Consider the following 27,470-nt stretch of genomic DNA (forward strand, 5'->3'; position numbering starts at 1 on the left):
TGGGGCTTTTCTTGGTGCGTAACTGGTTGAAGGTCTTTTTTTTTTTTTTACTCATACCCATGTGAGGCATGAGCATATGACACGATTACGAATAGCTGCTTCTCTAATGTCTGCTAATCTAATCAGACTTTCAGTGGTGTAAATGCTCCTTCTACAGAAACTCTGCCTTGGGAGGGTAAATAACTGCAAACTGTTATTTCAATTTAAATGTAATAGTATTTCAAGATTACATTTCGAGACGAAAATGTATAGAATTTTGCAGCTGTGCACATAATCAGTACTGTCATAAAAAGCGTTTCTCAAACTTTTATTGGCAATTGTAAAATCAGTAAGATTAATTCTGAATATATCCCTGCATTTATTGCATGTTACTGTATACGTAGCTGAGTTTTAGAGTATTGAACTACTCTGCCACCTTCTGGTTAAACCAACAGCCTATTCAATTCACAAAGCAGTGCTTCTCCCTTTTTTGGTCAAGAAAAAGTGATAGTTCACCTGAAAACAAAACATCTTTCCATCATCTACTCACCTTCATGTCATTCTATATGACTCTTTCCCCCCGGAACAAATAACATAAAAGTAGTCTATGCATCTCTTTCACTATACAAGTAATTTGAGGAACATTGTATTAGAAACACACTGAAATTTAAGATCTATTCTGCCACATTAATGATATGCAGGGACATATTTGTTTGCTTTCAGAGATAAATTCAGCATGCCCAATAGCACATAAAACCAAATCAGGGAAATCAGAGAAGTCTCCCTCACACTGAGAACCACTGCCCGTAAGAAGTAAGAAATTAAGTGCCAGATTAATCAAAGTATTACTTAAGGGCATTTTCTCCATTAGTGTTTGGTGCTTTGAGCAGCTAATACAGTCACAGACTCTTTTCTTTATAATTCAAAGTATCCTTTTTATGCCACAGAAGTTTATGCTAATTTAAAAATACCACCAAGATACTTCAATACTTCAAATCCTTGGTCTGTCACACATCTCAACATGCACCTTTTCTATCCCGTGTCCATCTGTTTCAGGCTGCCAAACATTTCTCACATTAAATAAAACTTCATTTGGATGCTTCATCAATATTCTACACATGAAACTGGGGATATTAAATTTAATTTTATCAATCAATAAATTCTACTAGAAACAAACCTTGTTGTATTATTTTTATTTAATACTGTGAAGCTGCTTTGATACAATCACATTGATACAATGTGAAAAGCGCTATAAAAATATACTTGACTTGACATGAAACTGAAAAGTTTATAGTTTAAAAGGTCTAAAAATCATATGCATTAATTAAAAGATTTATCTAAAGATTATTTGTAATCAAGACAATTGACAAAGAGAAAGATCACTTTTAATGAGAACACTTATTCAAATCTGCCACAATAAGGTGCTTTGTAAATGCTACAAATGAAAACATGTTGGTGTTATGTGTCAAACATTAAAACTGAAAATAATACCATCAGATTGATGCCATCAACAGTTTTTGGCACAGCACTAATGGCTTGGAGACAATACTGTTGTCACTGATACATAATTATTAAACATTTACATAAACATAAGTGCTTATCTTAATCACAAACTGCTTTATTGAGACTTTTGAATCTCCTTTATAGCCGCTTCAAGAGGATCACCTGGTGGTTTGGGAAGATCAACCTGATTAATGCGATACATTTCATAAAGTCCACACAACACGTGGTCACTTTTGCATTCTTCAGCAGGAATGGTGAAGTTCTGAAGGAGCCACTGCTCTCGCTCTAACCTGAGGGTCAAGGCAGAGGTCACTGGTCTTGTTTCAGGGGGTGTGAGCGCAGCCGCAGCGGAAACACAGGACTGATCATGGATGCTGATGCAGTCCATCGAAGAGCACATCTCTCTAGAGTTGGTGCTGCCCATTTGAGGACTCTTCTCCTTGGATGATTTTGTTGGACTTTCATGCTCACATTCGTAAAAGGAACTGCGATCAGGTGATCCTACATCTTTACGTGTACTAATGGATTCGTTGTCATCCGGAGGAAGGCTGCTGCCAATCGTGACGACATCTTCCGATGCAACTCGGATGAGTTTCAAACGCTTGCCGTGTGGGCCATGGTAGGAGTCGGTGCTCATGTCTAGAAGAATGCAGTCAGAATCTTGATCCATCTTAGAATTCCCATTCATAGTATCATGATCTACATCCGCATCATTTGAATCCCTGTCATTGTGACTAAGTCGGGTTATTTTTGACTCTGGAGAGTCAAACACCACCCCTCGAGACTCAGGAAGTGAGGTTCTTTGAAGCACTCCTGTTATGCTGTTTGTGGAGGCCTGAATGTTCGAATTGTTCATCATGTAGTGCTTGACCGACTCTGGAACCACCACCTCTTTAGACTTCTTGCGGGGGCTCAGAAGGGAAGAAAAATAAGGCAGGCAGTTGCCCACTATAGGCACTAGAGAGACAGGATGCAGGGCAGACACAAAGTCCTCTAGCTCCTGGTAGGAGGAATGATCAGAGTATGGCACCACATAGACATTACGGTGGCAGGAGACCATAGGGCGACTGGTGGGCAATATAGCGATGGTAGGCTCCACTTTATTCCACGCCAGCAAGTTGGAGGCATTGATCACAGACTGAGAGACCACGCGAATACGGCCCGCACCAGAGTCAGTGGTGAAAACATCAGGAAGCTCCAGAACTCGCAAGGTTTCCAGACGCTCTTTATCCACCTCCACCCATGTTTTAAACTCCATAGCCAGCTCCACCAGCAGGGACTCTTTACCCAGAGAGTAAAGACCTGATAACAGATAGCAGGCTCATTAATAATTATTGCAATTTTAAAATATCAAACAAACTCAAAAGTGTGAGATGAATTCAGTCACTTTTTACAGTGTGTTTTCTACAAACATTAATTAGTCGATACATGAATATGAAAAAAAATTTATAAGATGTATATACACTACCATTCAAAAGTTTGGGGTTGGTTTTTTTTTTTTTATATATTTTTGAAATGCATCTCTTATGCTCACAAAGGAAAGTAATTCAAGTAAGTAATTAATTCATGTGAAGGCAAAAGTGAATCTTCAGCAGCCATTACTCCAGTTTTCAGTCTCACATGACCCTTCAGAAGTCATTCTAATATGATAATTATGTGCCCAAGAAACAATTATTATTATTATAAATGTTGAAAACAGGAAAACAGAATCCCTCAGGATAATTTAAAGAATAAAAAGTTCATATATTTGTACAAAAGTCTTTACTGTCACATTTGATTAATTTAAATTCATCCTTGCTGAATAAAAGTATTAATTTCTTACTGACCCCATACTTTTGAACGGCATATAAGAAAAGAGTCACCTAAAAATATTTGGAGACTTTCTGATGTCTGCCGCTTTAAATGCTCAAGCTCTGGATTCGGATTCTCAATGTTCTTATTGTTTATCAGCTGTAAAAAAAATGTTTCCAACAATATCGTTCCTCTGTGTCGTTATCGTTGTAATTTGTTTGAAACTGTTTTGTGGAGATGTGGACTTCCCTATTCTCACAGAATTAGAACGATTATTAACCATTTAGATCAGTTGTAAAATAGTAGTGAAAGGGAGTCGACTCTTAATAGCCCTAGTTTTGGAGTCGACTCCAGCACAGAAATCGCCTCTTGTTGTGAAATCCGTTGCTGTGTCTGAAATCGCTCATTCATGCGTAAGACAACTGGAGCTGTCGCAGAAACAACGTTAGTCTCATAGTTTTATCCTACATGTACAGTAGCTTATTTACAATCAAATAACAGCCAATAACATTGTAATAATATACATACCTCCGTGCCAACTTTGTGGTTTCATCAGTTAATTTGGTTTGCCATGATATCCTAATTTGTGTTCATAATCATAAAACTAATCATAATATTTTCCTCTTTAAAATTAGGTAGTATTTGCAAAAACTAGGAAATTATGGTGACGCATCATTTTAAGGTAATGTCATCTCTAAACTGGACTAATTTGGCCAGTCTCGCTAAAAGTGTGTTGTTTTAATAAAAGGTAGTTTTAGGCTTTGAGTCGGAAAAAAAAGAATAGCCTAGTGTGTAATAATGACGGCAATCTTGTATTCCTATATTGCCGACCCTGTTTTGACAAAGTAAATGGAGAAAATGGAGTCGGGAATCAGAGCTAACTCCAGAAAACACTGAATCGAACACCCCTAGACAACGGACGATACACTTATAAACTGAAAGTGTCTGCTCTGCTCCATACAGCACGAGCTGCAGTGTTCAGTCAGATTTCACTTATCACATGACGAGAGCAAGGAGAGATGACTGACAAGACGATGGAGGAGGATTTGGTGCGCAACAGATCTTGATCGTCATTGACAAATATCTTGTAAAATGTGAGGACAGTATAGCCACTCCCTATACACAGAGTACGCATTCAATAGTGATTTCAATACCCCGCAAATAAATAGTGGCAAATTATAGGCCTACACACAGAGTGGGCAAAACGTGATCGCGAATTCGAAATCGAAAAGGGCATTCAACAATGAATCAAAGTGTTATCTGTAATACTGGTGTTGTCGCAAGTTTATATACCGGTGTGAAAATTTCCTCACCGTGACATCTTTGAAATTCTTTAATGTTGAAAGTGTGAGAGTCTTACCAATAACGACGGCGTATCCAGAATGAGCCCTAATGATCTCTTTAATTTGCTGAGTGGCTCGCTGACGAGAAGGCACAGCTCGAGTGGGGTCACAGTTTGTGTTGTCCAGATACAGCACGTCAATGGTAGTGTTGTTCCTCAGACATTGCTCACGGAGCATGGATGGGGTATAACGGAAGTCACCTGAGATAATACACATTAACTATCATTAAAATGTAATCTCAATATGTGACAGTGAGAATCAATAACTTTCTAAAGAAAAACTATTAGAATATTGTGCATTTCCATAATATTAATTTTCACCAGTGTAGAGTCTGGTGCCAAAGTATCCCTCGAAGAGAAACATGACTGCCCCGGGACAGTGATTGGCATCTATTAGAGTAACGGTCAGCCGCTCTTTTCCAAGATCATCTAGCAACAGCATGTGAGCTTCCCCAATCTCCAAGGGACGAATCCATTTCTTTCTGACCTGTAGATCACAACAACATTTTGTTCAATGTTTCAGCCATTTTAGCGTAGAAAAGTGTACTTTTATTCATCTCTGGATATTAGGTCCAGGATTAAACATGGAATCTGTTTATAATTTTTCATCCATTTTGTTTTCTAGACCTCTGAGGTTTTCAAACTTAAGGACCCCCAAATATAGAAGGGGCCCCTTCGTAAATATAAAGACAGCTAAATACATGCATGCACCGAATAAAGACCAATTTATACAGAGAGAGAAAAAAACTTGATATTATAGAAAACATGCTGTTTGTGGAAATGAAATAAAACAGACTTTTATATGGTTAGTGGTTACTGTACTAAGCACATTACAATATTGACCCACTATTAATGTTGTGTTTAAACCTGAAGAGAAATTGTATAGCACTTTTCACTATAAATGTCATTCCATATAACATAGCCTACTTTACAGTTGACTTTGATATATAAGAGTGTTGTTATTGTTAAAATAGTATATAAATAATACTAAAATAGAACTGATATGTAAAAATAAATATATATTGTTTTCTTTGAAATGTTCCCCATGTGCGGTCCCCGGCAGTCACCTGCAGTTTGAGCTGGAGCAGTTTGGCAGTGAGGGGTGAGCAGTAGATGGGCCTGTGACTCCAGGAGGATGACAGGCCAGAGGTGTGATCCGCGTGCATGTGAGACAGAAAGAACAGTCGGACGTGATGGCACTTACGGAGCTGCCAACAGTCTACGGCTATGGGAGTGTCCGATAGGACTTTTCCGTTCATTTTATGCTTCTGTGAGGAGCTCAGGCGGTACCTACTGCTTATTCCTAAAGGGATTTGTTTTAACAAAAGCTGTATTTCGGCTGTACTGGTTTTGTTGGCGTTTGAAAAGCGTCACTTGTCTAGCAGCGCTGTCATAAATGTAAACACACACAATATTCAATATGAACTGGCAAGTGTTTGTAATGTAACAGTGTAAGCAGCGTTAGCAGTAAAGGAATAGCGACATCGCATTTAAGTTTCGCTTAATTTGCTTCTGCAGGCACAAAAACAGACAAAAAAAAGGATAAATGTAACTGCATGCTTGCCAGTCTTTGTTTATCCGAGTGTGTTAAGCAGGCCGGTTAGCCGGGCAGATGATGATGATGTGCTCTATTTGTGCAGATGAGCGCCATGTCGCGGTGTGTTTACCAATTCAAACGATTTCAGCGCGCTATGATATTTGCGACTGGGTTGTCCGCCAAAAACTACGTTTATTGTCCACGCCCCCATGTTGCACACGCGCTCGTGTGACGTCACTGACTTCCGTGATGTGCAGATTTCGGGTCTTTTGCTCAGAGCTTAACCCAGAAATCGCTGCTTCCACCTTGAGTATTGATCACAGTAGATGCTATTAAGTGGCAGTCAAAATTCAAATAATATGCTTTAAAATGCCGCTTCAGTTCAATTCTCATTTTGCTTTATTGATGTTTGTGGTCTTTCTTTCTTTCTTTCTTTCTTTCTTTCTTTCTTTCTTTCTTTCTTTCTTTCTTTCTTTCTTTCTTTCTTTCTTTCTTTCTTTCTTTCTGTTTGTTTGTGATTGGCTTAGAGAATCAGTTAATTATGTAGGCTAATAAAATCACATGATAATACGGCCATATATTATTTTCACTTTAATATGTAACCACTGGGCGGTGCTGTTCGCTCAATTACTTACGCTTATTTAGTCAAATCAATGTGTTATGAGATATAGATTTAGATTTTTTTTAATATATATATATATGAATATATATATATATATATATATATATATATATACATATATATATATATATATATATATATATATATATATATTTAGATGTTGGTCGTGTTGTATTCTCTTATCAAACACAAACATATGTTTTTTATTTTATTTTAGGCTAAACTGTGTTTAAATCTTGCAAGATTGGCCTTTAATGGAATGCTTTATTTTATATTCAGCGCCCATTACCTCCACTAGAGGTCAGTATAACACCATGATGCGGTGCTGAGTAGCTCGACTGTTTTATCTTTTTAGCACATCACTATTAAAGCTTGAGGAATTCGTAACAGGCATTTAAGAGAGAATAACACATGTTGACTAAACATAGGGGGAAACTGTGGTTGGTAGTTTGTCGCTCATTTCGCAATTCTGACATTTTCTCGGAATTCTGTGTTTACATCTCAGAACATTTTGTGTTATCAGAATTGCTAGTTCATATCTCAGTTTATATCACGCAACTATGATTTGTAAGTTATAAACTCAGAATTGCAAAAAAAAAAAAAGAAAAAAAAAAGGGTCAGAATTGTGAGAGTAGCCTACATTTTGTTTACTTTGTTTTATTCCGTGGAAATAGCCTAGTTTCCCATTGAAAGCCTGTGATAAACGATGTTGCATGGCTAAAAACATTTATGAAAATCATTTATAATTTATTCCTTTTTATAACACATTCATACAAGCTATGATTATTTACCAAATACATACAGATACATACACAACTGTATTAACAGAAAAAGAATAATATAATACGATAAAAAAGGCAACTCTGTCACGACCGCTCAGGGAATGAAGAGCACAGGATCCAAAAGTGCAGCACGAAGTATTTATTAGGGGTAATCCAAGAATCAATATCCAAAAAGGCAGGCAATGGTCAAATCCAGCCAGGCAGTCAAGAAAAACAATAAACAGACTATAAACAGGAAAGACACGGGCAACAGACGCGGTATGACGAATAACATTGATACACACCGAACATGAGACAAACAGGGCATTAAATACATGAATGACAACGGGATAACGAGAGACAGCTGGTTATACAAACAACAGACACCTGGGTGCGATACACAGACAGACTTGTGGGGAATGGAGTTCTAGTGCCTAACACTGTGGGGAAAGAAGGACATCTAGTGGACACCCGGGGAAACACAACCAGACACCGTGACATGACCCCCCTTCTACGGAGTGGCTTCCAGACACTACAAGACAAGGACACACATGAAACTAGAGACCAGGAGGGAGGAGGCACGGTGGAGGATCAGGGGGAGGGACGGGGGGCCAGGTCCATGGAGGGGAACAGAAACAGGGGGAAACAGCTTAGCCAGCAGCCAGGGCAAAACGGACAGTACATCGGGCGACCAGGGCGGAGACTTTCCCTCGGGCGGCCAGGGCGGTGAAGACCCCTCGGGCGGCCAGGGCGGTGAAGACCCCTCGGGCGGCCACGGCGGTGAAGACCCCTCGGGCGGCCACGGCGGTGAAGACCCCTCGGGCGGCCACGGCGGTGAAGACCCCTCGGGCGGCCAGGGCGGTGAAGACCCCTCGGGCGGCCAGGGCGCAGGAACTGGAACAGACACCAATTGCTCAGGCACTGGAACTGGCACCACCGACTCAGGCACTGGAACTGGCACCACCGGCTCAGGCACTGGAACTGGCACCTCCGGCTCAGGCACTGGCACCAACGGCTCAGGCACTGGAACTGGCACCTCCGGCTCAGGCACTGGAACTGGCACCACCGACTCAGGCACTGGAACAGACTCCACCGGCTCAGGCACTGGAACTGGCACCACCGGCTCAGGAGCAGACACCACCGGCTCAGGAACAGATACCACCGGCTCAGACACCACTGGTTCAGGAACAGATACCACCGGCTGAAGCACTGGAACTGGCACCACCGGCTCAGGCACTGGAACTGGAACTGGCACCACCGGCTCGGGCACTGGAACTGGCACCACCGGCTCAGGAACAGACACCAGCGGCCCAGGAACAGACACCACCGGCCCAGGAACAGACACCACCGGCCCAAGTGTGTGCGTAGCCCACACACACCACATGGCTGTGGCCATAATGGCCAGTGTCGCGGTCACTGAGGGCTCAGGAACAGACGGCTCGGGCACTGGAACTGGCTCGGACACTGGAACTGGCACCACCGGCTCGGGCACTGGAACTGGCACCACCGGCTCGGGCACTGGAACTGGCACCACCGGCTCGGGCACTGGAACTGGCACCACCGGCTCGGGCACTGGAACTGGCACCACCGGCTCGGGAACTGGCACCACCGGCTCAGGAACAGACACTGGCTCCGGCTCAGGAACAGACACTGGCTCCGGCTCAGGAACAGACACTGGCTCCGGCTCAGGAACAGACACTGGCTCCGGCTCAGGAACAGACACTGGCTCCGGCTCAGGAACAGACACTGGCTCCGGCTCAGGAACAGACACTGGCTCCGGCTCAGGAACAGACACTGGCTCCGGCTCAGGAACAGACACTGGCTCCGGCTCAGGAACAGACACTGGCTCCGGCTCAGGAACAGACACTGGCTCCGGCTCAGGAACAGACACTGGCTCCGGCTCAGGAACAGACACTGGCTCCGGCTCAGGAACAGACACTGGCTCCGGCTCAGGAACAGACACTGGCTCCGGCTCAGGAACAGACACTGGCTCCGGCTCAGGAACAGACACTGGCTCCGGCTCAGGAACAGACACTGGCTCCGGCTCAGGAACAGACACTGGCTCCGGCTCAGGAACAGACACTGGCTCCGGCTCAGGAACAGACACTGGCTCCGGCTCAGGAACAGACACTGGCTCCGGCTCAGGAACAGACACTGGCTCCGGCTCAGGAACAGACACTGGCTCCGGCTCAGGAACAGACACTGGCTCCGGCTCAGGAACAGACACTGGCTCCGGCTCAGGAACAGACACTGGCTCCGGCTCAGGAACAGACACTGGCTCCGGCTCAGGAACAGACACTGGCTCCGGCTCAGGAACAGACACTGGCTCCGGCTCAGGAACAGACACTGGCTCCGGCTCAGGAACAGACACTGGCTCCGGCTCAGGAACAGACACTGGCTCCGGCTCAGGAACAGACACTGGCTCCGGCTCAGGAACAGACACTGGCTCCGGCTCAGGAACAGACACTGGCTCCGGCTCAGGAACAGACACTGGCTCCGGCTCAGGAACAGACACTGGCTCCGGCTCAGGAACAGACACTGGCTCCGGCTCAGGAACAGACACTGGCTCCGGCTCAGGAACAGACACTGGCTCCGGCTCAGGAACAGACACTGGCTCCGGCTCAGGAACAGACACTGGCTCCGGCTCAGGAACAGACACTGGCTCCGGCTCAGGAACAGACACTGGCTCCGGCTCAGGAACAGACACTGGCTCCGGCTCAGGAACAGACACTGGCTCCGGCTCAGGAACAGACACTGGCTCCGGCTCAGGAACAGACACTGGCTCCGGCTCAGGAACAGACACTGGCTCCGGCTCAGGAACAGACACTGGCTCCGGCTCAGGAACAGACACTGGCTCCGGCTCAGGAACAGACACTGGCTCCGGCTCAGGAACAGACACTGGCTCCGGCTCAGGAACAGACACTGGCTCCGGCTCAGGAACAGACACTGGCTCCGGCTCAGGAACCGGCAGGGCTAGCAGCGTGGGCGGGGCCGGCAGGGCTAGCAGCGTGGGCGGGGCCGGCAGGGCTAGCAGCGTGGGCGGGGCCGGCAGGGCTAGCAGCGTGGGCGGGGCCGGCAGGTCTAGCAGCGTGGGCGGGGCAGGCAAGACTAGCAGCGTGGACGGGGCCGGCAGGGCTAGCAGCGTGGGCGGGGCCGGCAGGGCGAGCAGCGTGGGCGGGGCCGGCAGGGCGAGCAGCGTGGGCGGGGCCGATAGGGCTAGCAGCCCATGGATGGCCTCCGGGGCGGCCCTCCTCTCCGCGGTAGCAGCAACGACCTCCGAGACAGCTTCCTTTTCCACACCCGCAGTTGCTTCAGAGACAGCTTCCTCTGCAACAGCGACTTCCAGGGCATTGGGGGAATCGGGGGTCTTCCTCCTCCTCCGTCGCTTACGGCGGTGAGGTGCGGGCTCTGAGCTGGGCTCTGGGATTTGAGCGGTGTCTGTGCTGGGCAGCGGCGATGCACTCTCTGGGCTGGGCAGCGGCGATGCACTCTCTGGGCTGGGCAGCGGCGATGCACTCTCTGGGCTGGGCAGCGGCGATGCACTCTCTGGGCTGGGCAGCGGCGATGCGGGTGAAGCTGGTGTATCCCATTGACTTCGGACTTCGAGGTATAAAACAAATCTCCAAAAGTCTAAGTCCTCTAACCCGTTCATCTCCCACCTGGGCAACGGCTCATCCAGGCACCAGTTCAAAAGGTCCTTTAGGGTGGCATCATTATATCCCAAGCCTCTAGACAGTGTCCAAAACGCTTGGGACAAACCATTTACCGATTGGCCCTGTTGGTGTAGAGCCATGATGTTCTGAACTCGTCCCCTTCTCTCCTTCTCTGTGGTGGGGGGACGAACACGAATCCCCGTGCTGCTGGATCCTTCCATTGGTGTATCAATCTGTCACGACCGCTCAGGGAATGAAGAGCACAGGATCCAAAAGTGCAGCACGAAGTATTTATTAGGGGTAATCCAAGAATCAATATCCAAAAAGGCAGGCAATGGTCAAATCCAGCCAGGCAGTCAAGAAAAACAATAAACAGACTATAAACAGGAAAGACACGGGCAACAGACGCGGTATGACGAATAACATTGATACACACCGAACATGAGACAAACAGGGCATTAAATACATGAATGACAACGGGATAACGAGAGACAGCTGGTTATACAAACAACAGACACCTGGGTGCGATACACAGACAGACTTGTGGGGAATGGAGTTCTAGTGCCTAACACTGTGGGGAAAGAAGGACATCTAGTGGACACCCGGGGAAACACAACCAGACACCGTGACAAACTCGTGGAGCACACACAAAAAAAATCATATTAATTGCAAGATAAATCTAATCAGCCTGACTTTTCTGTCTCTTTCACCCTGTTTTCTTCCTTTTTGGTCTTTGAGGCTAAATTTGAGGTTGGAGTGGAGAGAAGTTTGAGGTTGGAGTGGAGAGAAGTTCTTGCTTCTCTTCACACATTTGTTTTAATGTAGCCTACACTCTTATGTGAGTGTGTTTTTTGGAAAGCAGCCTATAAAAGGGTCCCTATTATTTTGTTATGGGAAAGAAAGGGCTGCCTTCAGCCGGAAAGTGGCCATAAATGGACTTGTCTCACATGTATATTCTCATTGGTTGGCTGTTACACCCCCCTGATATAACACCCTGTATAAATGCTGATGTTTGCAAGTAAAAGCTGAGAAAGTTGGTGATCACCAATTGGTTTCATGTTCCTGACTCTCCCAGGCCTGTAATTCTTTTCAATCCATGAAAAAGGAACAAGACTGAGGCACGAGGAACATTAAATAGAGATAAAATATTCTTACAATCATGTTTCAGATCATGTTTCATAACACCTATATGTTTTTATTTTTTATTTTTGTTGCTACTATCTCAAAGCTGTAGATGTTTAACACTGTGCCAACCATTTCCATTAATATATCTTTAGTCATAAATGAAACATTTTTAGTAAATATTTCATGACATTGAATGTATATTTCTTTAACTTAAGCCTTCATTTTGAACATAATTGGGTTCATATTATTATTTTTTTCACTTGAGATATTCCACGAAAATAAAAACTGTGCCACCAACCCTGTCTCCCCTACCCGTGCATGTGGACCCCTGGGACCTGTGTTATTTCTTATAAGAAACTTCAGTTCTTCCTTGGCTCCTTTCTGCTCATGCATAAGGAATGGTTTCATAAAAGAGGATTATTTGGAGATCTCAAGATATTGTTTAACATAGAGGAATTTCTAAATTAAATATTTTTTGTCTTTCATTGGTAGGCTTTGAGACAAACATAAGCTGATACCAAGAGCTAGAAGGAAAATGTGCTGACAGTAAAGATGATGAATGACGATGAACCACTTCCATTGATTGTAAACTAACATTTCCTGTTTTTGAACATATTGAGAACTGCGTGGGGTTCAGGGACAAGAATCCCCCACCTCCTCATTCAGTCATTGCACTACCACTTATTTATACTGTGTCTGGTCTGTCTGATGCAGTGCAGTAAAAACAAAATGCTAGAATGAATTAGCCCATTGTTCCCATTTACTCAGAAATATTTCATGTACAAATGATTGTAATTCCACAACTTTCAAACATGAACATAATGTACTTGGACATGGTGCATATAACATTGCTATGTACAGATTAAATACATGTTCTGATGTCAGTATAGACCACATCCACATGTGAGATCAAAAACCCCACAGAAGTGTGACGTCACGTGTCATTTCTGTGCCACTAGAGTGACCAAATGAAATGTCAAAAATCATTCCTAAACAAATTCCCAAACTCCCCCAGGAGTAATTGGTGCCTAAACTCACGGTCAGGATGCTCAAACAAACAGAGCAATGTTTTGATAGTGCCTCTGTTTGAGGAAATCAACCTAAAATGGCTTTACTTTTAGTTGGGATAGAAGAAAGCATTTTATCATCTCCAAAAATACACACTACTATGGCAAGCTGTTTTAACATTTACAGTCTACCATAAGACGAGTAAAAAAACAGTGGTGATTAGTAAGATAAGAAATGTTACTTGTTACAATAAAAAAATATACTAGTGTCAAATAAATAAGTTATTAATACTAATACTTAACGAATAACTACTAGTATCTATTAAATAGGTACTAGTATCGAATGAAAAGTAATTGTATACAATAAACAAGTACTAGTATCTAATGAATACTTATTAGTAATATTTAAAAAGATCAATATTGGAATAATTACTAGTCATAAATTATTAGATGATATCAAAACAGAATAGCTACTAGTATCTATTAATTTGCAGATATCTTCAACCTCACAAGGAACTAGTAAGAAAATATTAAGAGATATCTTCTTTTAACAGATCATTACATAAACATGAGTATACTCTCAACCATCCAATCAGAGTTCATATGGTAATGCAGGCTAAGGCTATAGAAGATTGATTTTTCATAAGTAACTGGCTTTGTTGGTTTATCTAGCTAATTGGTTAGCATGAACGCAAGGAAAGATATATGTTTAATATGACATTTATTGTTTTGAATGTACAGTAGGCTATAATAAAGACTTAACTGCCAATAATAAAATTCAAACAACAGTTAAGTAGATCCAAAAACCGGTTCATACCCACCAGCCAAACAACCACAATACCCAGAGATTGGGATTTTTGGTGAGCATTCATAATTCCTTACAATCAAAAATTCTGAATATTAATCTGCGTCTGAGAATGAGAGTCATGTCAAAATAATATGCACTATATTACATATGCCTATTCATTATTTATTTTTTTACTCTAATACCATTAAAAAGGTAGGCTATATTGTTATTTTTAAAAACGGCCTTCTGCAATTCAGTCCGTTTCCTGTGTCATGTCTCTTTGATATGTCATCCAACTGAACGGTTGGTTCATTAATATTCAACATATTATTTGCACACTGACTATTTAAATAGTACTTGTATCTATTAAGGTAAGGATATCTTTGATCTAAAATGTTACTAGTAACTAAAAAATATTTTTTTTCTTAACAAGTTAGGTATAATTAAGTACTAGTCACTACTGGAATAAGTACTAGTATCTAACAAATAAGTAGGCGATCTAATGAATAAGTACTAGTATCTTTTAAAAGGCACTAGTACCTAAAGAATAAGCACTAGTATCTAACGAATAGGCACTAGTACCTAAAAAATAAGCACTAGTAGCTAATGAATAAGCACTAGTACTTAATGGAATAGATACTAGTACGTTTAAATTATAAAACGGCTTGCCATACACCTCCTCCTTGACCCTCTAAGGGAAATCGCCATTTATAAATGACACTAATACAATAATAATGTTCAACAAAACAAACAAACAAAAAATGTTAGTAATATCGTATGACCTCCCATTCAGCCAATAAAAATAAAATCTATTTGCAATGGGCTTGACATTATTGGCAACAAGGAAGTGGAGACATCAGTATGTTAGGTCACATGCTTCCAAGGCTCCAAAGGGAGTTCATTTTAGACTAGAAAATATATATTTTCTGTGTAGCTGCACTATTTTTCAGGTCTGGCACGCAGTATAATAGTCTTTTTTGATGATAAGTTTTATAGAAGACAGGGAAGAAAGTATTGATGACAGTGATGGCAGAAAATAAGGTTGTAGTTAGAAAGGAAGAAGATGAAGATCAAGGAGGATAGAAGCAGAGATGAAGAATACAGTATATGTCATAGAATGTTGTGGAAGTCAGGCATTTGGGTATTATCCAATGCCAGTTTGGAAGATGTGATCCATACTACAACCAAAGGTCAGATGCCACTGCCTATTGGCGTCAATACACTGACAAGCAGGGATGCTCCAAAAATGATGACTTAACAGTTACGTGTGGAAAGTGTGGGCTATACTGAAAAAGAAGAGTCTTGTTGATTTTCACTTGTGCTACAATAATTTATTTGGAATTCCAAGAAAGAAACAATGTTAAAGATTTTTTAAATTATTTTTGAAACATTAAGACATGGTTTCACTAGTTTATAGGAAGTGAAATTGCATCTGAATTTTTGTCAATTTTTTGGACTTTCACATGTTAGTTCCTAATGAAATATTGTAGCACAAAAGGAAATGGAAAGTTAAGAAAGCTTTTTAATGTTTTTTGAAACACTAAGAGCTTTCAGTACTTTTCAGATTGTGAAAATTCATTTAAATGTGTGTGAGGTTTCAGACGATTTGCCAAAAATAATTTACCCAAATAGGACAAAGTCAGTTAAAAATGACAGGACCCTAAAAAAAAGGTCAAAGGTCAAATGTATAGAAAACTAATTTTGGAAAATGATTTTATATGTAAAATATAACATCTTTTTTTTCTAGCTGTGATTTTAGAATTAGTCAAACTAGTTTATTATTGTATCTGTTTTTATAGAAGTGTTAATATTCTGCTTAATATACCCTTCTGTGTTATACAGGAGAAAAAAAGTCATATGGGTTGGGATGATTGTTTAAATTGATGACAGAATTTTTGTTTTTGGGAGGTCTATCGCTTTAAGACAAATAAAAATTAAGTTCAGTAGGTTTACCCAGTAGTGTTATATTCTCATTCCAATCTCTCCAATGAGTCCGTTTGTTTGTTTTGTTGAAAAAGTATAGCTAAATACTTCTGTAAAACTGAAAGGAAATACACTATTGGATTTGATCTTTTATTTACCCTTAATATTCAAATAGTGGAGATTTAGTCTTTGGTACAGACAGTTCCACTTTTGTTTTCCGGTCACAAGAAAAAAGAATAAATAGGACTTCAGTGCATCTTCATTTCCTCTAATGATTCTAGTTTTGTAATAACATGCACACAATCATACACATACGCGCACACAAATTTGCAAAAAGGCAAGAGAACCTCAATATGTGAGTCACTCAACTGTGAGTGAAATGCAATGTCAGCTGCCTGCAGTACATACTTTTGTCCTTCACAATAACAGGCCAGTGCTCAGACACTCCATAATAGGACAAGAAAAACCCGTGTCCACCTCCTTGACACTGTTTCTGACATCCTCGTTCTGTCATTGTGCACAAATAAGGTTCAGAATACAAGTAGAATATCCAAGAACCTTGAGTGTGTACGGTGCTCTGATATCTGTTCTGCATACATTCAGATTGACCCAGTTTACTGGTGAATAGGTTTCCAGAACTGCACGATACATGTGTGCATTATTTGAGCAAATATTTCTATATTTTTATAATTTAACTGTATGATGTGTACTGTCAAACTCATTTTACTTCAAAACATTCTTCAAGGCCTTTCTCCATAAAGCAAGATTTCCTCTGATTCCCTCTTATGAACTTTCTCTTCTCTTAAGAGCGATGCGGTCTCATTCCAATAAATGGACTTTTCAGCCAGAACAGTCTGTGGTGAGCTCTGATTTACATTCAAAAGAGACAAACCGAGACTTGACAGCTTTGGCTGTCCAGCCAGCAGAAGGCATTCGAGCTCCCCAGAGGATGCTGGGAAGTCATTCAGACGTTATGTTCCAAAGCAGGGTCTGGACGTGCAGTGGCAGCGGCCATATAGTGATTGTTATCCAGTCTCTCGCTTGGCTGGCTCTCAGGGGGAGGAGCCTCCTTGCAGCAGAGGTACTGTTTCCAGATCCTCTGGAACGCGGTACGAAATCTCTTGATGCGGAATGCGTAAACGATGGGGTTGACTGCAGAGTTGCCATGTGAGAGCAGAATGGCTATATAAATGAGGAACATGGGCTTCTCATACTTCGGACAGAAGAGTGTGATGCAGTTCATAATGTGGAGAGGGAGCCAGCTAACGGCGAACAGGAAAAGGACTAGTGCCAGAGACTTCGCCAGCTTCAGTTCTTTGTCGTAATACTTGTTCGGTTCAGAGTGGCTGGACACCTTCTTATTCAGCTGCTTGTGGATCATGTAGAAGATTTCAGAGTAAATGATGAGCATGAAAAGAAGAGGGGGAAGCACCCAACCAAAGAAGTTGAAGTAGACCATGTAGTCCATGCTGATGACGTTCTCAAACTGGCAGGTGATGATGAGGTCAGGGCCGAGTGAGCCGTTGTTACGTTGCAGGCTGTGTAAATTGTTCCAGCCCAGCATGGGAGTAAAGCCAATTATGAAGGCCACCGTCCAACACATGAATACTGCGATTCTAGCTCGTTTGGGAGTGACCACTCGCTTATAACTATAAAAAAAGAACACAAGAGTTAAACAAGTTTTTAATTTGAATCCATTTCTCATGATATGCAGTAGTATATACAGGTGCTGGTCATAAAATTAGAATATCATCAAAAAGTTGATTTATTTCAAGAATTCAACTTAACAGGTGAAACTAATATATTATATAGACTCATTACATGCAAAGTGAGATATTTCAAGCCTTTATTTGTTATAATTTTGATGATTATGGCTTTCAGCTTATGAAACCCACGAAATCAAAATCCCAGAAAATTAGAATATTACATGAAATCACACAGTAATTACACAGTAATACCATGGTCATTGAACCAGGTTTTGGTTCTTTTGGCAGTGTGGGCAGGTGCAAATCCTGCTGGAAAATGAAGGAAGCATGAAGTGCTCTGAAAATGTCCTGGTAGACGGCTGCGTTGACTCTGGATTTAATAAAGCACAGTGGACCAAAGTCCTCTTTTCTGATGAGAGCAAATTTTGCATCTCATTTGGAAACCAAGGTCCCAGAGTCTGGAGGAAGAATGGAGAGGCACACAATCCAAGATGCTTGAAGTCCAGTGTGAAGTTTCCACAGTCTGTGTTGGTTTGGGGAGCCATGTCATCGGCTGGTGTTGGTCCACTGTGCTGTCCACTCAATGCAGCCGTCTACCAGGACATTTTCAGAGCACTTCATGCTTCCTTCAGCAGACAAGCTTTATGGAGATGCTGACTTCATTTTCCAGCAGGATTTGCACCTGCCCACACTGCCAAAAAAACCAAAACCTGGTTCAATGACCATGGTATTACTGTGTAATTACTGTGTGATTATGTAATATTCTAATTTTCTGGGATTTTGATTTCGTGAGTTTCATAAGCTGTAAGCCATAATCATCAAAATTATAACAAATAAAGGCTTGAAATATGTCACTTTGCATGTAATGAGTCTATATATTATATTAGTTTCACCTGTTAAGTTGAATTCTTGAAATAAATAAACTTTTTGATGATATTCAAATTTTATGACCAGCAACTGTATATACTTCAAAATGTGCAGTTAAGAAAACACATACATCTCCATTACAAGAAAATAAAAGGCAAAATTCTGTATAATTAGTACAGAATTATGGTTACTTTGCAAATCACCTCTTGAAATCATGGTTTATAGTCTTTGAATGACCAAGGGCAGCTTCTTTGACCTGCCTTGTAACTTTAAATTAAGAGCCAAATTGTGACAAAGTACCACCACCAGAAAGCTTGTTTCAGTCCAACCCACTCCCTCTCGTCCTTCAGGTACATCTTCTCTGAGATGCCATCCTTTCATCTGATATTAGGTCTCTCTCCAGTCTCCTTGTCTTTTGTCTGAATGATTTAATGGCAGACTTTCAAGTCTCTGCAGCTGTCTGACTGAATTCTACACAAATACGCTTTCAGTCAGTTTGTTAAGATTCAGTAGATGTTTTTTGTTTGAATCATTGTTTGAATGTGCTTTTATTAATCACATTAACTAAACACAGAAATGTTAAATGATGGATTGTTTGTTTCATCTAAATAATCATACTCTTTTGCATGATTTCTGTTGCCCAGAGCCACAGTCTTTAACTCTGTTTTCACTCATGCATACTGTAGGCCTAAGAGAAGCACTGTTGCTGTGATTAAAGGATCAGGTTTCTGATTGTACAAAAATAGATGGTTATGTATGACTTTATACAGAATAAGAGCCATGCATTATTGAAGAGAAATTTGTCAAATCATTTGTACCCGTCTTCTGCAAGTAGGTTGTAAAGCACATGTAACATTCTGCATCAGCACAGTAGACCACAGAACTTTAGTATTCTATTCTGTACTTAAGCTTATCCTGCCATTATTCTGGGATCATGCTGGGATAACATGGATGGAACGTGTGGAATTCATACAGATCGAATGCTGCTATCAGTGAGACATTAGATAAGATGATACACTATATTCAACTATCTACTCAAATTGTTATGCTGATAAGATCATATGCAATGGAAAATGATTCATTAAATGAGAAAAAAGCATTATTTTCTCTAGTGGTCTTATATTTTTGGGCCCCATTGTAAGTCTAGAAGACTTCTTGATAACTTGTTCTTGTAAGACTGGAAAAACTGGAAGAACTGGTTGAGGAATGACCACTCCTCGATAAGGCAAAGGACTTTGCTGGAAATTAACATTTGAACTCCCCCTTCTGCACTATCGAAAGTCTCACCTCCGAGTCATCCTAATCTACATTTCTTCCCCTCTTCCCCCAGTCCCCGTCTCTCAAGCTGAGATCACATGAAATTCAGATTATTCTAACTGACCTTGACATTTTTTACATTAAAGAGTTAAAAAGAATAGTCAAACATTCGCTCACATTTAATGATGCACAGATATCATTAAAACCTTTTCATTTATGGAGTCAGATGAAATAACGAGAGAATACATATCCAAATGTATTGCATTTAATCAAAAAATACTTTGCCTCGAGAAAAAGACAGTAACATGTAAAGACCTTCCGCGCTGGTCGGATGCCGGCTTTGGGCCGATCGAGTGCGAGTTTACATTCTCATCTATTGTGCACAATGACTGATCCTGGCAGAGCCGACAGGCAGTCGCTCAGGGCAGCAACTCTATACCCTTCTCAGACACACTTCACTTCTCGATAACTCTTTCGCAACATTTTCATGGGATTGTTTTTGCTCTCCACTTTTTGTATGAGGTAACTTTTTCCATGTAGCCTCCATATGCTACACTGTATTTGCCCTCACACTTTTTCTACTATGAGTCTGCCCACAAGTCACCTCAAAAAAGTGTTGAAGGGGTGGATTTCATGTTAATTTTGACATATAGTACAGGTCATGATTGTCAAGACGGCAAAATTAAATGCAAAGTTATAGATTAAACTCGTCTGGGATTTGAACACAGGACTCCCGTTTGATGCATTACAGTGAAAAAAAGAGCACAGAACTATATTCTCCACACAAAAAGCCTCTTTAAAAATGGAATGGCTTTTAGCTGAGTATGTTGCATTCCTCGGGGAATCCAGGCATAAATAGGATGTTGCTAGAACTTTAAAGCAGATAGTGTATGTATTTTGTGCCCTAAAGAAATAATGCACCTGCACATACTGAGTCAGGTGCAGCTTTTCAACTTTTGTGATGAGTTGAAATGTGGCATGTTTCTCGAATTTTGTCCATGATGTCTCTGACACTTGACATTAAGTGATAAGCAGTAAGTATAGAAAGTTCAAGGAACAATACAAAAATAAGGAACTGCTACAAAAAAGGATCAAAATTTATAACATGGCACATTTACCATTGGATATAATACCTGTTCTAAAAACGAAAATGAAAGCATGTTCATATCCGTTGACATAGTGCTTACTGTGAATTGTTCTATATAAGCCTAATGTGTGAAAAGCTTTGCAATAAGTGCACATTTACAGGAAAGGCATGAGTCATAATTATGTCATTAGGTCAGGTGCATGAGGTTTCTTCCTTTAGCCTTCAAGCAACATAAACTGCATGTTGTTTGAAAACAGTCTGGCCAGACAGTGGGGCTAATATGATGACAATTATTATTATCATTTAACTTATTAAATGTAATCCTTTTCATAATTTGCATTTTGTATGAGAGTGTTCCGGGACAGTGTTGAAATCATGTCACAAATTTGCTTATACATTTTAGTGAGACAGAATAGTAAATAATATGTCTTCCATTTACATTAGTTTTATTTGACTATAATAAATACTTTGCCTATATGTATAGCATGCAATATGTACATATGTTGCAATGTGCATATTGTAAATGTAAAGCATGCTATATGTATATGCATAACGTAAACCACTCTTACAGCAGAAAGAGATCTGCAGAGCTGCTCCAGAGGGCATGAGAGAAGAATAACTTTACCTGGTTGGGATCTTGACCCTCAGGTATCGGTCGATGGCTATAGCGAGCAAAGCGAGGATCGAACTTTGGGTCAGAACCAGCACCGTGCACGCCACCAGCAGACAGCTGTAGAAGTGAGTCTGGAGTCCGATACTTATAGTTATCGCCAGTGGGATGACCAGCGCTCCAACTGCAATGTCCGCGAGCGCCAGAGAAACGACGAAGCAAAATGTAGTATCTCTCAGAGATTTATTAATTTTCACAGCCCAAACCACCATCACGTTTCCTATCACGGATGACACGGCGATCACCACCTCCATGCCCATGTAGAGGGCTTTGGCCGCGGAAAGCTCCTCGGGCATTCTTCTGCTGGATGAATATCCACGCGAAAATGGATTTTCTAGTGAAAATGATGTGTAAATTGATTAACTGTAGTCCAGAGAAAAATCCTCCCATCAAAGCGTTGCCATTCAAAAGAGTAGCGGTATTCCACACATGCCTATTTAAATTTTAAAATGGAACGCGAGAAGAACAAACCCCACAAACCACAGAAGTGACTTACAAAATGTTATGCTAAAAATATCGACCAGTTTCGGCGTTTTCTCGTCGTTTACTACAGCGCCTCTTCATTGGATCCACCTGCGCTCGTGCGAGACATGCGCGCGCCACTTATTCATCCCACAATCTAACAAATACATTTCTCCGTGTCACCTACAACTGTCAGGCAGTTTTCTGAATGTCCAAACATTAGGAAAGTAAATTAAAAGACGCACCATATTTGTCCCTGGATATGTGAAACAATATATTGTCCAGAGCGCGGGTCGTTTAGCCTACACTCCTGTGCTATGCGGTGCCCCAGAATAGCTGTCGATGGGTAGAGCTCTTTGTCTCACACATACTCGCCAACTTAGCAATTTACAATTGGGAGCAAAATACGTCCAACTAACCGGTGTGGATTCCTTTTTTTGTGAAAATCCCAAACCCAGAGGTCATTCCGTTTTCCTTTGACAGGAGACAAAAACCCACCCCAAACACCGCGCCGTCTTTGGTTCCCTGCTTGAGCATATCTGAGGGACAACCAACATGCGTTTTCTACTTTCTTTCGTCTTCAGAGTTTAACTCGAGATAAAGAGTGAGGCTGACCGTGCCTCTGTTTAGTGTAATATTAGTGTGTGCACTATCATAGCCTATGAGATATTGCACCCATGAGAGTGCAGGGAAGTAGGAGGTGACATATAGGCTGATAAGCATGCAGTGAACTACTGTACGCTCAAACGACGCCCCAAAGAAGAAATAAAAATTGATTGTGAAATATATTTACAACATTTCAACTAAACTAATAGGTTTAATAATCTAAAATAAGCTTAATGTGCTGAGACATAAGTTAATAAAAAAATAAAATAATAATAATAATAAAAAAACAGGATGCTCCAGTTATCTCACAAGTGACGCTAATGTGGTTACTCAAAAATGATGTAGGCTACTGTAGCTATTGACATGTCTTTGAAAAATCCTTTTGATGTTTAAGTTTTAAATAGGGAAGACCAAGGATAGTTGTCCAAATTTTTAACCCATTTAATATTTATCGGTGTAGGTTAATTTTTGTAAGTTAATTTTTGTATAAAGTATCACATTAGAACATGCCATTAAATAGACACAGCAAATAAAAATATCAAATATAAATGCAAATGTACTATTTATTTATTTGATCCACAGACATGATAATTAAAAATATATATTTATAAAATAATTATTAAAAAATAAAAAGACAAATTCTAGAGCATGTTATGTTTGTTGGTATTGTGGATCAGTGACTAAGCCCCTGTCTGTGGCTGACAAAAATCTCCTGTTTTTGAGGGGAATCATAATGAAGTCTTCCTCCATCTGTCATGTCCCAGTCAAATCCCCCCACACAGGACTTTCAGTCATGGTATCGCCAGCTTTTTCCCAGAACTCCTCCATGATAGATGCAGGTGATTTTAGCAAGTAGAAAAAATCATAGCATGAGAAAGCTGGCCACAGTGCCAGTCTCATTTCCATAAGAGAAGTTTCTGGATGATTCATCAGGTGCGGTGAATCCATCCATTCATGCACTTCACACAGAATTACAACATGCGGTTTATCCTGTTGATTCTGAGGAAAGGGACGCCACATTCCTCTAAGTGAGTATTCCATGACTATACAGGAAGAACCTTTATATAGCAGTGTTAAGTTTGCATTAATGGCATGACAAATATTTGCACATTATTAAAACAGTATTTCAGCTGATATGCACACAGATACAAATACAAAACAGAAATCAAGTTGTTTAAATAAGAAATAAAAATCCCATTCAAAAAACATCAGTAATGTCAGTGATTCATGAAATGAACTGTGGGATTCTACAATTCTCCAGTGTGCTGTCTAGGACATAATAATAATAGTCAGATCAATACACAGATGTGCAGTAACTAATTATTCAACCAATAAAACTAATAACATGACTGAATATGTTATGAGGTCCTTTTTTGTGTCTTATAAGAGCAGGTTCAGTGTCCCTGGGAGTTGAAAAATACTAATGATAATGGTAAACATTTTTTTTTTTACATAATACACAACTGGCACTAATAATCTTTAACCCCAGCAGAGCAGGACCACATACATGGATCTCACTCAAGGGATGACAAAAGAAATTAGCAATCAACAAACAATCAAGCAAACAAACTGTGTAGGATTCTCAGGATAATAAGGGTGTTTCTTCTGTTTTGTATACTAGATTACAATGGGAAATCTTCCAGGCTCTTATCAAAGCTGTTCAACTGTTTGTTGGCATAGAGCACAGGCCAAAGGGTCATACACAGGGGGTTAGAAGTCAGAGAGTTAAACTAAGAGCCCAAATCATATTGTTACATATGGAGATGGACCTATTTCCTAAGCAAAATTACACATATCATTTCAATGTATATTTTTATATACAGAAATATTATTTTTGTAAAAATATAAATGGTTATTATTACTATTTGATCATTTTCAGTTACTCTGTATAGGTTGTCTTTTGCATTTTCTTTTTATTCACCTATAAGTTGCAAAGACTTCGGCAATAAAAAAATAGATAATAAAATAGTGCTGAAAGAAAAAGATAAGGAACCTTTGTTAATAGGTTACCTATAACTCCTGCATTTATTGTTGAAATGTGGTCTGACAAAGGCAATGACAAAAATAGACAAACACAATTTGCCTAAACAAATAACACCCAAACTGTTGCCCATGTTGTGCTTGTCAATACTGAACACATTGTCTAAACATTTACCTAAATGGTGTCCAGCTCCTCTCGGTACAGTAAACACCTCCCAGACAGACGTTACAATCCCAGTGCAGCGAGGACTAGACAATCTGCATCTAACATGCCTTTCTGTTTAATAATTAATAATAATAATAATAATAATAATTCGTTACATTTATATAGCGCTTTTACTCAAAGCGCTTTACATGGAAGGGGGAATCTCCTCAACCACCACCAATGTGCAGCATCCTCCTGGATGATGCGACGGCAGCCATATTGCGCCAGAACGCCCACCACACACCAGCTTACTGGTGGACAGGAGACAAAGTGATGAAGCCAATCAATATATGGGCATGATTAGGAGGCCATAATGGACAGAGGCCAAGGGACAAATTTGGCCAGGATGCCGGGGTTACACCCCTACTCTTTTTCGAAGGACATCCTGGGATTTTTAATGACCACATTTATTTATTTATTCAAATAAAGCAGGACTATTTTACATTTTACTCGACCTGACTGCAGTCTTGGCACGAATATGTCCCTGATCCACTTGAATATCCCAAGCATTGCAAGAATCTCCACCCTATAAAGCATGAATTGACTGATTTCACTGAAAAGAAACACATCTGAAAATGTGATGTGGTAAGCACTTTTGTATCCGCAAGACCGTCCCCCTGAGACTCATTTGTGTAGATTTTAATGGCTGAGCCATTTTGTGTCCAGCTCCATATCATCCATGCCTAAAAATGCTTTGAGGATGAGTTGTAGTAATTAAGCAGACATAGACGTGCAGATCTTTGTGTGTTTCTCTTGCTTGCAGTCCCTCCCTAAGGGACATTTGCAATGTCCACAGTTTGAGAGCAGCACTTTACCAAGATCAGTATTTGTCTATTCACCTTAATGACCCACTCAGATTGTCCACACTGCTGGGTTTTCTTTAGCAAACATCTGGGCTTTGCACTGTTGAAGTTGACATGATTAAACTCATGTCGGCTGGTTATATTTCAGTCTCCTTATAGTCAGGACACCTTGCAAGACCGATTAACACCATTTGCCTTTAAAAGCAACTATCAAGAGAGAATCATGTCATAAAGGATTGACTCGTATAAGTCCCTACGGAGACCTGCACTTTCATTTAATGAAATTTACTTACTTACACAGACCCTAAAATCATGTGATTATGACAGGAAAAGCCTTACCTATTTTACAAAATGCATGTTTTGGTTGTTTAAAATTGTAATTTGCTTTATGACTGTGTAGTGGTAATGATGCCCCTTTTCAGACACTGTGTTAGGATAGTCAATATTATTGAATATACCTATTATCCTATAGTTCTGATCCTTGATTCTGATTGGCAGAGCGGCATTCCGAGATTGTCGATATACACTATAGCTATGTTTGCATCCAAAATTGTGAATTTAACTTGTGCACAAAATTGGAATTTTGCATAAAACATTTGTGAATGAAACAGCGTTTCCATGTGATCAAGAGAAAAAAATAACTTAACTTCCTGGGAAATTGGTTCAACATTTCTGTAATAAAAAGTGGAAGTTGCTGCAATCGGGGAGCTACTGTGGCTTTTTTCCCCCCTAGAAATAAATGACATTTCAGAATGATCAAACCAGCATTTGAGATGCTGTGCAATGAAATTGGTCTGCAGTTATCCAACCACATCCACTCCTGAGCCAAAGTTTTTTTTTGTTGCACGTTGTGGTCTCCATCGCATTTTATGAGCATGTCTTCTCATCGGATAAAAGCGTTTTTACGTTTTTATGTGCATTTTGAAAAAATGTATGCGAATCTTGCCGTTTTCATCCAGCTTTTTTTTATGCAATATCCCAAAATGCACATACAAATAGGTGGATGGAAACATAGCTAATGGCACTGTGACTTCACTGTTTATCCACCTTGTTTTTACATATGGGGGGCATGGCCTTTGTAACTAGCCAATTAGAATCCATCTGACTTTAAAGGGCTTGAGCGGCTGCATGTGCTAAGCCTATTTATTTAATTATTTAATTATTATTTTCTTTCCCCCCCTCATTGATTCATTCTTCCAAAACTATGTGCACTCCACACTCCAGATCAGTAGGTGGTGGTAATGCACCTTTTACGTTGGCTTGTCAATCCACCATAAAACAACAGAGGAAGAAGAAGAAGTAGAAGAAGAAGAAGCTGCATGTGCTTAACAGCAGCTAACAGCTTTGGCTTAGAATAAACAGAATGTTATCGTCATTGATGTGGATGCCGTTAATATAATTATTGATACAGTTATTGCTGGTGGGACTTAAGTGATGGGGAATTGATTTCTGTACATTACATCGTTAGGCCAATAGGTTGAGTCATTTACTAAACCAATTAATTAAAAAACACTGATTTATTCAGGAATTAAACAAGTGACTGTTTTTATAAGTGAGTCATTAAGTCATTCACTCAACCGATTCATTCAAAATACTGATATATTCAGGAACCAAACACAGCTGCTCTTGTGCGTGGCTTGGAGACGTGCAGTGGTGAATTCTACTTTGACATTGTTTGGAACAACTTTCATTAACAGAACAAAATTTGTGTCCAAAATGAAAGTTGCTCAATATTAAATTCAATAATAAAGCAATATCACACTCTCAATTGAGTTGTTTGTTGTTAATAAGTCGTGA

The 27,470-nt window shown here is 40.6% G+C and overlaps 2 protein-coding genes across 3 annotated transcripts; both read right to left on the reverse strand.

The window, feature by feature from the left end:
- Positions 1 to 1,342: 1,342 nt before the first annotated feature.
- Positions 1,343 to 6,349, reverse strand: dclre1b (DNA cross-link repair 1B). The gene is made up of 4 exons (XM_082187327.1): positions 5,683 to 6,349; positions 4,937 to 5,102; positions 4,634 to 4,816; positions 1,343 to 2,784 (listed from the first exon to the last, which is right to left on the reverse strand). The coding sequence occupies exons 1-4, from the start codon at positions 5,872 to 5,874 to the stop codon at positions 1,598 to 1,600; spliced, it is 1,728 nt and encodes a 575-aa protein (XP_082043453.1). The 5' UTR covers positions 5,875 to 6,349; the 3' UTR covers positions 1,343 to 1,597.
- Positions 6,350 to 12,105: 5,756 nt separating this feature from the next.
- On the reverse strand, positions 12,106 to 22,757 carry adora1b (adenosine A1 receptor b). 2 transcript variants are annotated; one of them, XR_014211455.1, is made up of 3 exons: positions 21,573 to 22,757; positions 14,515 to 17,679; positions 13,056 to 14,353 (listed from the first exon to the last, which is right to left on the reverse strand). XR_014211455.1 is itself a non-coding variant. In XM_082189358.1 (2 exons), the coding sequence occupies exons 1-2, from the start codon at positions 21,911 to 21,913 to the stop codon at positions 16,995 to 16,997; spliced, it is 1,026 nt and encodes a 341-aa protein (XP_082045484.1). In that variant the 5' UTR covers positions 21,914 to 22,757; the 3' UTR covers positions 12,106 to 16,994. The 2 variants fall into 2 exon arrangements, 1 of the variants encoding a protein (XP_082045484.1); XM_082189358.1 differs by having other exon boundaries at positions 12,106 to 17,679.
- Positions 22,758 to 27,470: the final 4,713 nt, after the last annotated feature.

This window comes from Leuciscus leuciscus (genome assembly GCF_965113295.1).
Source record: "Leuciscus leuciscus genome assembly, chromosome: 13".
Taxonomy (NCBI): domain Eukaryota; kingdom Metazoa; phylum Chordata; class Actinopteri; order Cypriniformes; family Leuciscidae; genus Leuciscus; species Leuciscus leuciscus.